This window comes from Micropterus dolomieu, linkage group LG16, assembly GCF_021292245.1.
Source record: "Micropterus dolomieu isolate WLL.071019.BEF.003 ecotype Adirondacks linkage group LG16, ASM2129224v1, whole genome shotgun sequence".
In the NCBI taxonomy this organism is placed as follows: Eukaryota; Metazoa; Chordata; class Actinopteri; order Centrarchiformes; family Centrarchidae; genus Micropterus; species Micropterus dolomieu.
In genome coordinates, this window is record NC_060165.1 from 507,333 (window position 1) to 520,348 (window position 13,016).

The following is a 13,016-nucleotide window of genomic DNA, read 5'->3' on the forward strand; positions in this document are numbered from 1 at the left end:
CCTCTCCTGCCCTCTCTCTCTCTCTCTCTCTCTCTCTCTCTCTCTCTCTCTCTCCTTCACCCCAACCGGTCGAGGCAGATGGCCGCCCACCCTGAGCCATGGTTCTGCTCGAGGTTTCTGCCTCTTAAAAGGAAGTTTTTCCTTGCCTTTGTCGCCCAGTGCTTGCTCTTGGTGGGAACTGTTGGGTAAATAGCATCATAGAGTACGGTCTAGACCTGCTCTTTTATGAATAGCGCTGTGAGATAACTGTTGTTGTGATTTGGCGCTATATAAATAAAATTGAATTGAAATGAATTATTCTTCTCTGGAGTTGCCCAGGGTGTGAGGCACAGGGTGGGTGTGGGGATACTCACAAGCCCCCGGCTGAGCGCCGCCCAGTTGGAGTTTACTCCAGTGAACGAGAAGGTCGCCTCCCTACGCCTTCAGGTTGTGGTGGGGGAAAACTCTGACTGTTGTTTGTGCATATGTACCAAACAGCAGTTCAGAGTATTCAGGCTTCTTGGAGACCCTGAATGGAGTTCTGTATGGGGCCCCGATGATTATGCCTCGCATTATCATGGTGAAACATAATAAACAAAGGAAAAAATAGTTCTGGGCTTTGAGCTTTTCATTCAACTTGATTTATTTACATCTGCTCTGAGGAGTTTCAGGAGAGCAATACAGCTGACTGTTTTTTTACTTTCATATCTGATCCTGACCTTTGACCCCACCTCCCACACTTCAGGCTCGTTAACCCATTGGAGGAGACGCTGGAGGCTGGACTTAGCAGAGAATTGTTGGAGGAGCTGGGCGTGGCTATTCCTATATCAGTAGAAGATCATGTGGACTCCTGCTATGCCCCTTCTTCCTCCCCCTCCTCCTCTTCCTGTCTTATCACCAACTTTTATGTGAAGAAGATGGAGGAGGAACAAATTAGGGAGATAGAGAGAGTGGCAGCATCCACGGCAACTGATCATGGACTGGAGGTAACGTGTGTGTGTGTGTCTTTCTTTCCTTCTAAAAGTTGCGATATTTAGCAGATTTTCAGGAGTAGGACCACATGTCTATCATGCCACTTCCAGCATAGCCATACATACCCACCTAACCCATTCTCCAACTCCTCCTCCTCCAAGGACAACTCAGACTTCCTGTATACTTCCAGGCTACTCAAGCATCACAACCCGCAGCCACATGACTAAGGTCCCTCGATAACTAGCCTTCTTCCAACTGACTAGACCGTTGCCTCACTTCAAAAATGTTGAAAGATAAAGGAATACATTTCATCAGAACAGACAATTAAGCAAAACTTTTCAACACTCTCATGCCAACCTGTCAGGCCCACCACTCGCCAACACCAGCTCACCACCAGCTATGATGTCATCACGCACTCCTGGTTAACACACTGTGACATCAGCCCTCCTGTTAAAGGGACAACTCAGAAAGCCCAGCATTAATCACAAAGATCTATCAGCCACAACAAAAAAACACCGGGGCTTCAGTAACCACATCCCAGTATCAGCTCTCACAATCAGCTCCAGTCAGACCTAACAACACCGAAATTCCACAAACCTCCACCTCCCACCAGGGTTTCCAGCAAAAGTACCAGCAGTCTGCACCACTCAGTTGCCAATGTCCCATCCCCACTACTTTGCTATCATTCTTAATCTAGCCCTCCGCTTTGTAGGCAATTGTAGTGAACAACGGTGTGGATTTGTGCATTTTATATTAAATAAATTTGGAGCTACTCTAAATTCCTTTCTCCTCCCCAGAGAAGAAGGGGAGGGGTCAAAGTTGCTTTCTTTAAGTGCTAACCCCGACCATAAAACTGGCGCCTTTTTGATTCCGAAGCTGATAATGCGGGGCCTGACTGTTAAACTGACAAAGGGACACAAGCCAGCCATTAGCATTTCCCTGAACAGCCTATCAAAACTGGCCCCCCCACACATGTTTCCGTGGCAACTGACCTTATTCTTTGTTTTATTACCACATCAAAGGGATACTCCTTGTCTCACCTAGGTGTGACACAATCCAGGACAGCCGAACTTTGAATGGCCAAAGACTGCAGTCTCCAAAGACTCAAAGCATTTAATTAAGTTTAATTAAATCTTTAGTTACCTGATTACGTTTGCCTCTATTTGAGTTGTTATGTTAACTGTTGTTGCTATCCGTTGTTGATATTAGTGATGAAAAGAAAGTTACTTGTGCAGTGTTTTTATTTTCAGCAAGACACTCCTTCATCTAATGTAATCCAAGCTTTCCTCATGTAACCTGAGCTCCCCCAAGTGGACGAAATAAGTATTACATGCCCTCGTTGGAAATGCCGTTAAATGTATAAATATCCTGACCAATAATGTGACAATTGTTTCCTGTTACCAAATGCTTAGAACAGTACAACCGTTTGACCGTTCGCTGTTGGCTCTCTTCCACTCTGCTCTGCTCCCTGGACGCTTCGGCACGCGTGCGGCGTGCCTCGCCAGGCAGCGCCCTCAGAGTCGACTAGCGAAACAGGCCTTGTGTTTCGCCTGAAGTGCCGCGACATCGATCTGCCTTCAGTTTGTTTTATTTTCTTTATTCCTTTTGTTTGTTAAAGTTATCAGTCTGTTAAGTTACACTGGACTAATTCAGGAACGACCAAGTTCCATTTTAAGCCTTTTTTTCGTTGAGCCAACTTCACCGAGGTCAGACCAAGCCATGTGGTCTCGCCAGCTATAACGAAGAAAACCTGAAAACAGCCGAATTGCCAGACGGAGGAGGCGTTTTCAATCAGACACGGAGAACCCCGGAGAATCCCTAGCAAAAAGCCAGGATCGGGCAGCTAGCGTGGGACCCGTGCAACAGGCCAAAAGCAGGCTGTCGACAAGCAGTTAGACTTAACACACGTTCTGTGATCAGATATTCCCCTTTTAACTCCTAAAATCACAGCATTAGTTTACTTTCATTAGCTCTTCTATGCCGTATGAGTCAAATGCTTCCCACAATCTAACCTCCAGGCTCATTGTTCAGCAATTGTTTATGTTCCCTGTATCCAACCATCTTTTTATCACATTAGTTAGAGAATAAATTCACTGTAATATAATCAAGAACTGTGTGTGTTGCCTATTTCCAAGTCCCTGCCAAGAGAATTGACCCTTTAGATATGAGGCTGACTGATTGATTTAAGATAATTGAGCGATTATTAACTAACTGATCACTAGTAATAATTGTATAATTATTAAAACTACCTAGAGGTCCGGAGACTCTAGGATTATAACAACTCCGGTGGTGCCCTTAATGAGGAACATTGATTTTATGAATCTTAAAAATTCATAATTGGGTATCAATTCTCATAAATTTATTAAAATGCATAACTATAAAATTTAGGTTTGCTACACAATGTCTTCTACCATTACCATATCCACTTTTCCTCTGAAGCCACTGCCTTCACAGCCCTACATTGCCCTCCCTCTTCGGTGCCCCATTTCACCCAGCTTCATCTTGCTCTATTCCTGCCCACACTAAGCCAAACCTAGTCCAAACAAGATCCTCAGCCTTCTCTTTCCAGAAGTTAAGTATCTACCCTCCCCATGCAGATACCCTTTCAACACCAGTCACTATATTCTGTCATGACGTTCAACATGCAGACCCAGCCCTAATACGAGACTCAGAACTCCATAATCAACAGCATAGCACCCTTTAACCCTCTCGTCCTACGGGTCAGCTTGAGTTTAACCACCAGCACAACGCAACCTTATCGTCATTTGATCTTTTTACCATGTCTCAAGACCCCCTCTGCCTTTCTCTCACAGCAGACTTGCTGTCCGTCTGCATCCACACCATCCGCATGAGATACAGCATGCCTCACATGTCTGGAACCTTAGAAACTATAATCACACTTGCTTTCTTTCACTTCCTCAGATGCTCTGAGTTCCCTGCATCATCCGTTTGCTTTGAGCCTTGCTGTCATGCCAACATTCAGACTTGTCTCATTTCTTAAGCAACACTATGGTGTTCTACTTAAAGCAAACCAAATCCAGTCAATCGGTCCAGCTTACACTTGTCTTTTACTTTAAAGTCCAGTCCCTTCTGAACCCTTTCAAGACCCTCGCAAACTATTTGCAACTCCAGAAATCACAAATCACAAATCCTCTCTGAGTCTGGTCTAGCGGCCACTTGATTCTGGTTCCACCAGCACTTCGCCATGTACTCTCTTTGTGAGGAATTTCTCCCATTCATTACTCCAGTCACTCCTTCAGTGTCAGAGTTGCAACTTTGGTCTTCTACACAACATTAGGGGTTATGAGAGTCTCTGTCATGCTCACTTCATAATTCAGCTATCTGCTGTTTTGTTTATCAATAAATAATTTACATATCTGTTCATGGTGTGGTCCTTGCTAGTAAATGATTAGTTGCAGCCATTTATCTAATCTTATGCTCTGTTCCTCGTCATCTGATTTCTCTCTCTCTCTCTCTCTCTCTCTCTCTCTCTCTCTCTCTCTCTCTCTCTCTCTCTCTCTCTCTCTCACTTTCTGTCTCCAGGTTTTAGGAATGGTGAGAGTCCCGATCTACACCACGAAAGGCCTTGCATCTTACCTGTCGCACTCTTTCATCAGCAACGCTCGTGCCCAGTTGGTCGACTCTCTGCTACGCTTCAACCTAGTTGGCCCTAAGGAGTTGCACAAAGCCCTCACATACTCTCTGAAGATACACACACAAACCGCAGAGGACCTGCAAGCGGCCCTCACACTCACAGAGACTAAATGGAAACCGCTTTGAAACACATCTGCCACAGCACATCCTCTCAAGCATGCACATCGATACAGTTTGGCCATCAGCAGACTAAACACAATAGTTCATTGTCACACTTAATCATAAACACACTGTCATACTGATACTAAGCGTGTGACTCATAATTGTCTATGTGCATCAAACCTTGAACCTTGAACGGAAATAAAATAATTTACACTCATCATATTTCAATGTTATAGTAACAGTCCCTCATCAAAACCTTTTATATCTTCATTTTATGAAGATGACTGTAGCTTCTTGCAAGCTAGTGACAGTGCATAAAAAAATGACAGACAATAAAGGCAACACTTGACAATAATTCAGAACTCCCACCTGAAGTGACGTCGTTTCTGATGATGGCAGCTGGATCAGCTATACAGGATAGGGGAGGGAATAAGGTACAGATGTGCTGATCTGTGATGAGTGGGTTGGAGGTGACTTGGTGGTGGTAGATGGGTAGTGAATTGCAAATCTGCATAATTTTCAAGAAATGAACATGCTGGGAAAGTGTGGAATGGCTCAGATGTAGAAAAGGGATACAAAATGTGTCCTCGTGACAATAATAAAATAATTGAATGTATTTTTTTTTTTTACAACAAAATCACCCTAACAAACAAATATTAATCAGTTTATTCACTTGTGATATCACAGAAGTGGCTCACATATTGATTATTCTTGTGCATTCCTCTCTTTATGTTTTGTTGAATATTTGGTATCGCTAATACTCCTCCATTTTATAACTACATGTGGCTGCAGGGGGAATAGATAGGACTCAATTGCATAGAGTTCTATTGGTGATGTGTTTTATTTTTATTTATTTTCTGGCTGTGCAGTAGCCAGTACAACATTACATCTCTGTTTCTTTCACAGACAGTGGATGAGAATCACAATTTTTAAAATGAATGGAACTAATGATTGGTTTGGGGCAAATTTCTGCACCATAATATATTTCTCTCCCTCTTCCCTCCTCTATCGTTAGCTCGCTCTACCTCTCTCACTCTTTATCTCCTCAGCTTCGTGCCAACTGGATAGCCATCAATTTCCTAGGCCCATTTTTAATTTCCTGTCCACTGTCAGTGTGAGCTGTCTCTGTGGCAGAGGAGGAGAACATAGAGAGTGAGAAAGAGACCCACAGCAGCAACCACTCACTTGATGTTTCCCTGGGACTCATCCAGCTCTGTTCTAATCTTATTGCTTCTCTAAGGCTGTGAGACTCCTTAATTCATCCTCAGACATCCACCATGTAAAATACTGACTTATTATTTATTCACATCCTTTATTCTATTGTATATCACTTTTGTTTATAAAAATTGTTTTTCTGAGTAGAATAACTTAATCTTAACAACTTAATCTTGTTATACAACCATGTGTTGTCAAATTACAAATAAATCTACTTTGTACCTTTTTCTATTGATAGAGAACACAAAAGAGTAAAGTCACATAGAACATACACTGGCCACAATAAAAGGCCTCTTGAAAATGTGCTGTTACACTGTATTGGGCGGGGGCCAAGAAACCAGTCAGTATCTGGTGTGACCACCATTTACCTCAGGCAGTGCAACACATCTCCTTGACATAGAGTTGATCAGGTTGTTGATTGTGGCATGTGGAATGTTGGTCCACTCCTCTTCTATGACTATAATTTTGTTTTTAATCTGTCTTTTTCCTTTTTTTTATGGAAACTCATCTAATTATGATCACCTATGACAGAAATACATTAATCAGTATTGGAAAAGAAAGTGCGGGGACTGGACTGAGGACAACGTATCTGGAAACGATAACTAGCAACGGCATCTCCCTAGAAAACAAGCAGACAAGCCGGAGGAAAAATCGGAGAAGGAAGAGAGGAAAGGGAGCGGGGAGAAGAGTGAAACTACATAAGTTACCAAAGACTTTCCCACTCCCCAGCCTTCTCCTGACTTATGTCCAGCGGCTATTCCGCCAGTGTATGAATGAGTGTGAATGTTAGTTTCTGTTTGAGCACTTAGGCTCAGTGTATGAATGTGTGTGACTGGTGAATGCAGATGTAGTGTAAAAGCGCTTTGAGTGGTCGAAAAGACTAGAAAGGCGCTATACAAGTACGGAGCATTTACATTTACGGAGCAGTAATTGGAGAGTAAAACTGAGGAAATAAGACTAAGGCTTGCTAAGCAACGGGAAAGGAGAGACTGCTGTGCCCTCATCTTCACAGAGATCGGGCTGCACAGCAGTGTACCTGAGGAAGCTGTCACACTTGACAGGAGGAATTTATTCTGTGCAGACAGGACACTAGTGTCCGATAAGACGAGGGGAGGAGGATTGTGTATATGCATAAATAATGCTTGTGGATGGTCAATGTTTACCAGATGTGGAATTTTTGATGTTGAGATGTCGGCCATATTATCTGCCCAGAGAATTCTCCAGTGTTTTTGTAGTTGCTGTTTACATTCCTCCAGATGCAAATTCAAAAAATGCACTACAGGAACTGTATGAGGTCATCAGCAGTCACAACCTGATGGTGTTTGTATTGTTGCTGGTGATTTTAATCAAACAAATCTCAGAACAGTATTACCTAAATTCCACCAGCATGTCCACATCCCCACCAGTGGAACAAACACACTGGACCACCTCCACACCAATATTCCTGGCTGTTACAAAGCCCTCCCCCGTCCCCATTTTGGTTTATCAGACCATATTTCTCTGCTTCTTTAGCCCACTTACACCCAGCTGATTAAAAGGGTCAAACCAACAATTAAAACAGTCAAAGTGTAGACAGATAAATCTACAGCAGGACTGTTTTGGGCACACGGACTGGAGTATGTTCAGAGAGGCCGCTGCCCAGGAGAGCCACACCAACCTTGAGGAATATACCTCGTCAGTGACATGATACATCAGCAAATGTGTTGATGATGTGGTGATCACTAAAACGATAAAATCATTCCCCAATCAGAAAGTCTGGATGAATGGAGAGGTGAGGGCTCTGTCCAGAGCCAAAAAAGCTGCTTTTCGGTTGGGTGATAAAGAAGCTTATAGCACCGCCAGAGCGAGACTGAAAGCTGGCATCAAGGAGGCAAAGCATCAGCATAGACTGGAGAGAGACCTCAACACAAACAACACCAAAGATCAAAAACATCACAGGCTTCAAAAGTCGGAGCTCCCCCATCATGTGTGAGGCCACATTACCAGATGAACTTAACACCTTTTATGCTCGCTTTGATCTCCTCAACAAGGACTCAGCTATAAAGTCTACTCCACCTCCAGAGGACCGGACACTGTCAGTATCCACAGCAAATGTGAGGAGAGTCCTGCTGAGAGTGAATATGAGTAAATCAGGTAGGCCTGATAATATTCCTGGCTGTAACTAAAAACCTGAGCCAATCAGCTAGTTGATTTTATTACTGACATTTTCAACCTCTCACTATCTCAAGAGAGGGTTCCCACCTGCTTCAAGACAGCCACCATCATTCTTGTACCTAAAAGTCTGCAGTGTCTAGTCTGAATGACTACAGTCAACAAACAACAAACTTTACGTGCTTGATAACTCTCCCACCCCGCAGACATCTACACGCCAATACCGATTTATATTCATAGCGGCAAGTGCTATGTAGCTCCACATAGGGGACACAGGAAGTGACATATAACACCTTCATGCGGCGTCATAACCGCGTTGCAAATTCACAGCCGCACCGGCAGAGCTCCAGAATATGCAACTCGGCCGGCTCACACGCGGACGCGCTTACAAGTGCGAGGGCCCGCCCAACGCTGCTTGCAGCTTTAATTTGTAATTGATTCTTTATTAATGTATATTGTCTGCTATGTAGCAGAAGGTAGTTACAAAACACAATGTCACTCAATAACTTGTTATATTGTGGCAATAAACCTACCTAATCTAACCCCATGGCCACCTTGGCCACTAGATCCACAATGCTGACATCAGCAAACCGCTCACCCACACGCCATACACGCTGTCTGCCATCTACCCTGTACAGTGAAAACCGAGATTCATCTCTGAAGAGAACACCTCTCCAAAGTGTCAGACGCCAATGTGAGCATTTGCCCACTCACGTCTGTTACAACGAGAAACAGGTCGAGATCCTGATGACGATGACGAGCATGCAGATGAGCTTCCTTGAGATGGTCCTGACAGTTTGTGCAGAAATTCTTTGGTTATGCAAACCAATTGTTGCAGCTGGTGTCCGGGTGGCTGGTCTCAAATGATCTTGGAGGTGAAGATGCTGGATGTGGAGGTCCTGGGCTGGTGTGGTTACATGTGGTCTGCGGTTGTGAGGCCAGTTTAATGTACTGCCAAATTGAAACTGAAACACCTTTGGAGACGGCTTATGGTAGAGATATGAACATTCAATTTACAGGCAACAGCTCTGGTGCACATTCCTGCAGTCAGCATGCCAATTGGACGCTCCCTCAAAACTTGCGACATCTGTGGCATTGTGCTGTGTGTGGGAACTGCAAATTTTGGAGTGGCCTTTTATTGTGTGTTACAATAAAAGGCATGTACCCATGCTGTCTTATTAGCAATTTGATATGCCACATCTATGAGGTGGATGGATTATCTCGGCAAAGGAGAAGTGCTCACTAACACAGATTGTGACAGATTTGCAGTGGTGGAAGTAGTACTCAGTTTTATTACTGTAAAAGTACAGATACCATATGACAAATGTGGTCGCAGGGATGGGTTTCCTGGTGTAGACTTGCATCTTCCAGGCGTAGCTGGATTTGGCATCGCATGCGACCCAGGACTTGATGCTGTACTTGGCCGGCTTGCTGGGCAGGGCAGCTCTCTGACCACGGCCAGTTTGTCCGCAGCGCGTCTCGTGGTCCTCGAATCGCAGCAGCGTTGAGTACGCGTAAAAGACCTAGAAGGGCATCGTGGCCCGGAATACGGCCCGTCCGCTCTTGGCGTCCCACAGACTGGCTGCCTCGAACTGTACACACCGGCCAAGATGAGCAGGCCGACGTAGGCGAGCAGGTGGGTCTCGTCCATGCCCTTCCACCAGCTGTATCGTTGTCCATATTTTCGACGACCGGCCTCCAGGTTAGTCATCTCCAAAATGAGCTTCTCGATTGCAGGCATGAACAACAGGCGGAACTTGGAGATGATGTCACAGGCAAGGGACACGGCGTACGGGGTGGGTCCCGGGGTGGTGGTGGTGGCGCTTGCTGCGGATGCTGCTGACGGTTCTGATGCTGCTGACGGTGCTGATGCTGCGGTGCTCATAGTCGTCGTGTGTCCCCGTGTGAGATGCTGACCCGTGGAGGACCATGTGATTGCCCCGTTTTTGGACACAAATGTTAGTCTCTCTGGACAGCACGAGGAGGCGAGAAAATCCCCCGAGTTGTTCCAAGGGGAACGGGTGGCCGTTTTGACCCGGTCTGGACAGCGCAAAGGCACTGCATATTCGGAAAGTTGGGACTCACCCCTCTCTCGCCCATCTGTCTGACAACTCGCGGGTACATGCAGCGCCCTCGCGCTGTCCAGACCGGGTCAAAACGGCCGCTCGGTCCCCTCGGAACTACTTGGGGGGGGGGATTTCTCACCTCCTAGAATATGCAGCGCCCTCGCGCTGTCCAGACTGGGTATAAACAGCCGCTCTTTGAGGTCCTTCTGGATGAGCGTGGCGACGTAGCTTTAAAAGCAAATGTAGCTAGATACGTGTACCTAGGCGGGATCAGGGGCTCTCTCTACAGCGCCTTTTTGTGCAGGTTCTTCGAGTCGGCCGCTCGGAACGCATTGGATGGGCTCGCGCTTGCTGTAGACAAAGACAAAGACTGTCCTGGCAAAACCGTCAGTTACATCTTCGAAACGATGTGCCGCGTGTCGGACGAGACTCAGCAGCAAGGGTCCGAGTCGTATGAATCTCCTTGTACCAGTGACAAGAGGAAGATATCGTGCCTGGAGGAGCCGGAGGTTCTTGAGCTCGACATTGAGGGTCCAGAACAGAAGGTAGTTTCAGCCAAAGAACACAAAAGGGTCTTGAACGACATCGCTCGGTTGAGTAAGGTTTACATGGATGGAAGGGTACCCCGGGGCAGTTATGGTTGGTTCCTGAGGTTGAACAGCGCAGGTCGTCACTTTTTCATGCGCATCAAGAGAGGCGTCATCGAAGACGAAGGAGAAAGACTGAGAAAGATGATATTCATGGCGTTGTGCGGCACCGATCATAACATAGTGCCGATGGGACTGGGGATAAAGAGACTGATGACAGGAGTGGTAACCAACCGCAAGTTGTGTCGCTAAATCCTGTGTGTCAACGCGGTGGGCTCAAACTGCTCGCTCACGTCGTACCAGCTCCGCGGCTGTACCTTGGAGAAGGCGCAGTGGCCGTTCAAGCAGGTCATTGTGAGAGCATTCTGGTTGCTCAGGTTAAACTTGTTGTTCAGATTAGGATCTTGCTCTCTGTGTATGATTTGGGTGTGCACGGTGTCATCTCCGGTCACACTAGCCTCAGTGCGGTACACTTCACACCTCATGTACATGAGATTACAATAGTCTACATCATCCAGTGTGAAGGTCCTCGGGTAGCCCTGCTCTGTAAGTCCACGCGCATTGACGTTGAAACACAATGGCATGGAGGCTATGACCGAGTTGTTTCTGCTCCCCACGATGCCATTAAACAGTCCAATCAGGCCGTTAAACAAGTTCTCCTATTGCACCAAAACGGTGAGTTCGTCGGGCTTAAGGGTCCCAGTAATCTCTTTCTCTGCGAGCATACTCCATATGTAAACGGCGCAGATCGGGTCTGCTACCCACGACCAATACAATCTTCCCTTGGTCCAGTCGTCATTCGTCAATGTGTCACAGCGTTCTCCCTGCAGGACAGCCTGTCACATTACCAACATTGTGTCCAGACCCTGAGTGTGATAAAGCCCCTGTTCTATGAATTCCAAGTTGTGTCTCATCTCCTTAACGTGCTCCGTGCTACCAAAGTGAGCGAGTAACTCGCTGCCGATCTGAGCGATTTCGCTCTCGATGCTGTTCAAGTACGAGGAGTTGAAAAGCGCCACCCTGGGTCTGACGATCCAGCGCTCGGTCTCAACGTTTCCACCGTTGCGGTTATCCTGTGGACGAGGTACCACCATGTTGCGGGTTTCGAACTCTAGCATAGACGTGGGGTTCTTTATCTTATCGTACCAGTGCCTGCTGCGCGCGAGACGAGCCAGATCTTGTACGAGAATTGCGTTGGGATTGCCTCTCATCAACGCGTTGACATCGCTTTGCAGTCTCTGTCGACGCTCTCCTGTGAACAGCTCTTTCGGGTTACCCACGGGGTGCAGGCTCCCCAGTACCCTGTGAGCGTTTTCCAGCGCGCAAACGAAGGACTCGGGCTGTATGTTGATCATGTCGCACATGAGTTCGGCCATCGCCAAGATAGAGTCCAGTTTCTCGCCGCGAGTGCAAGTCCTGGTCCTTCGTTGAAATCAATGTCCTCGAAGCTCGGGAATCCTTGGGGCGGACAGCACTCGGGGTTTTGTTTGATGTGGTTGTCGACCGTGGCGATCAGCTCCACTCTAGCATTCACTTTACCCTCTTCTCTCAGGTATGCCTCGTGCGCGATTATCATCTTCTTGATTATCAGGATTCTCTTGGTTTTAGTGGCGTTGGACAGTATCTGAGCGTACCTTCGAAGGCGTTTCGAGACTACGGTCGCGCTGAACTTCTGATTGCCAACGGTGTTTACGTGTAGCACGTGCAGGAGCACGTTGTTCTCCAACTTTACCACACAGCTACCCGCGGACCTGAGTGTTTAGTTTGTACTGTCGGGAGAAGCTACGTGTGAGAGCTGCTCAGGTGCATGACCGATTGCGTTCGGGCTATGCGTGTGGCTCTGGTTTGTAAAGCCAGCGAAGTGCGTCCTTGTTGCCCCACCCCTCTCTTGATCCTCTCGACCATCTCGTTGATCGTGTTCTTGCTCTGACTGGTGAGACAGCTCACGCTACCCCCGTGAGAACTGTACAACTTCGTGTCGATGCACCTGTTGCTGAAAACCCTCACAAGGTAATAGCAACCCTTCCTACACAGCTTCATGGAGCCATAGCTGCTGTTGTTGTTGGAGAATGTCCTCATGCTTGCCATCACCATCACGGGTGCGTGTATCATGTACTCCTGGTTGGCAAACACAGAGGTAAATTTCAGCGTGTTCGTGTCGCTCAGGAACAACACCCTGTTGTAGGACACTTTCTTATCGTGCATAATCCTTCGGACCGCCTTTTCCGTGCCCCCGATCATATTCAGCGACTTTTGTAAGTTCTCTGGGAGACACTTGTCGTCCGCTTGC

General features: G+C 46.6%; 1 protein-coding gene across 1 annotated transcript in view; it reads left to right on the forward strand.

The window, feature by feature from the left end:
* The window catches only part of zgc:103759 (U8 snoRNA-decapping enzyme), a 7,453-nt gene extending 2,529 nt beyond the window's left edge, over window positions 1–4,924 (forward strand). Inside the window, exons 3-4 of the mRNA XM_046072239.1 lie at window positions 725–965; window positions 4,495–4,924. Coding sequence (XP_045928195.1) covers window positions 725–965; window positions 4,495–4,731 — 478 coding nt within the window. The 3' untranslated portion in view covers window positions 4,732–4,924. The remainder of the gene's footprint in view (window positions 1–724; window positions 966–4,494) is intronic.
* Window positions 4,925–13,016: the final 8,092 nt, after the last annotated feature.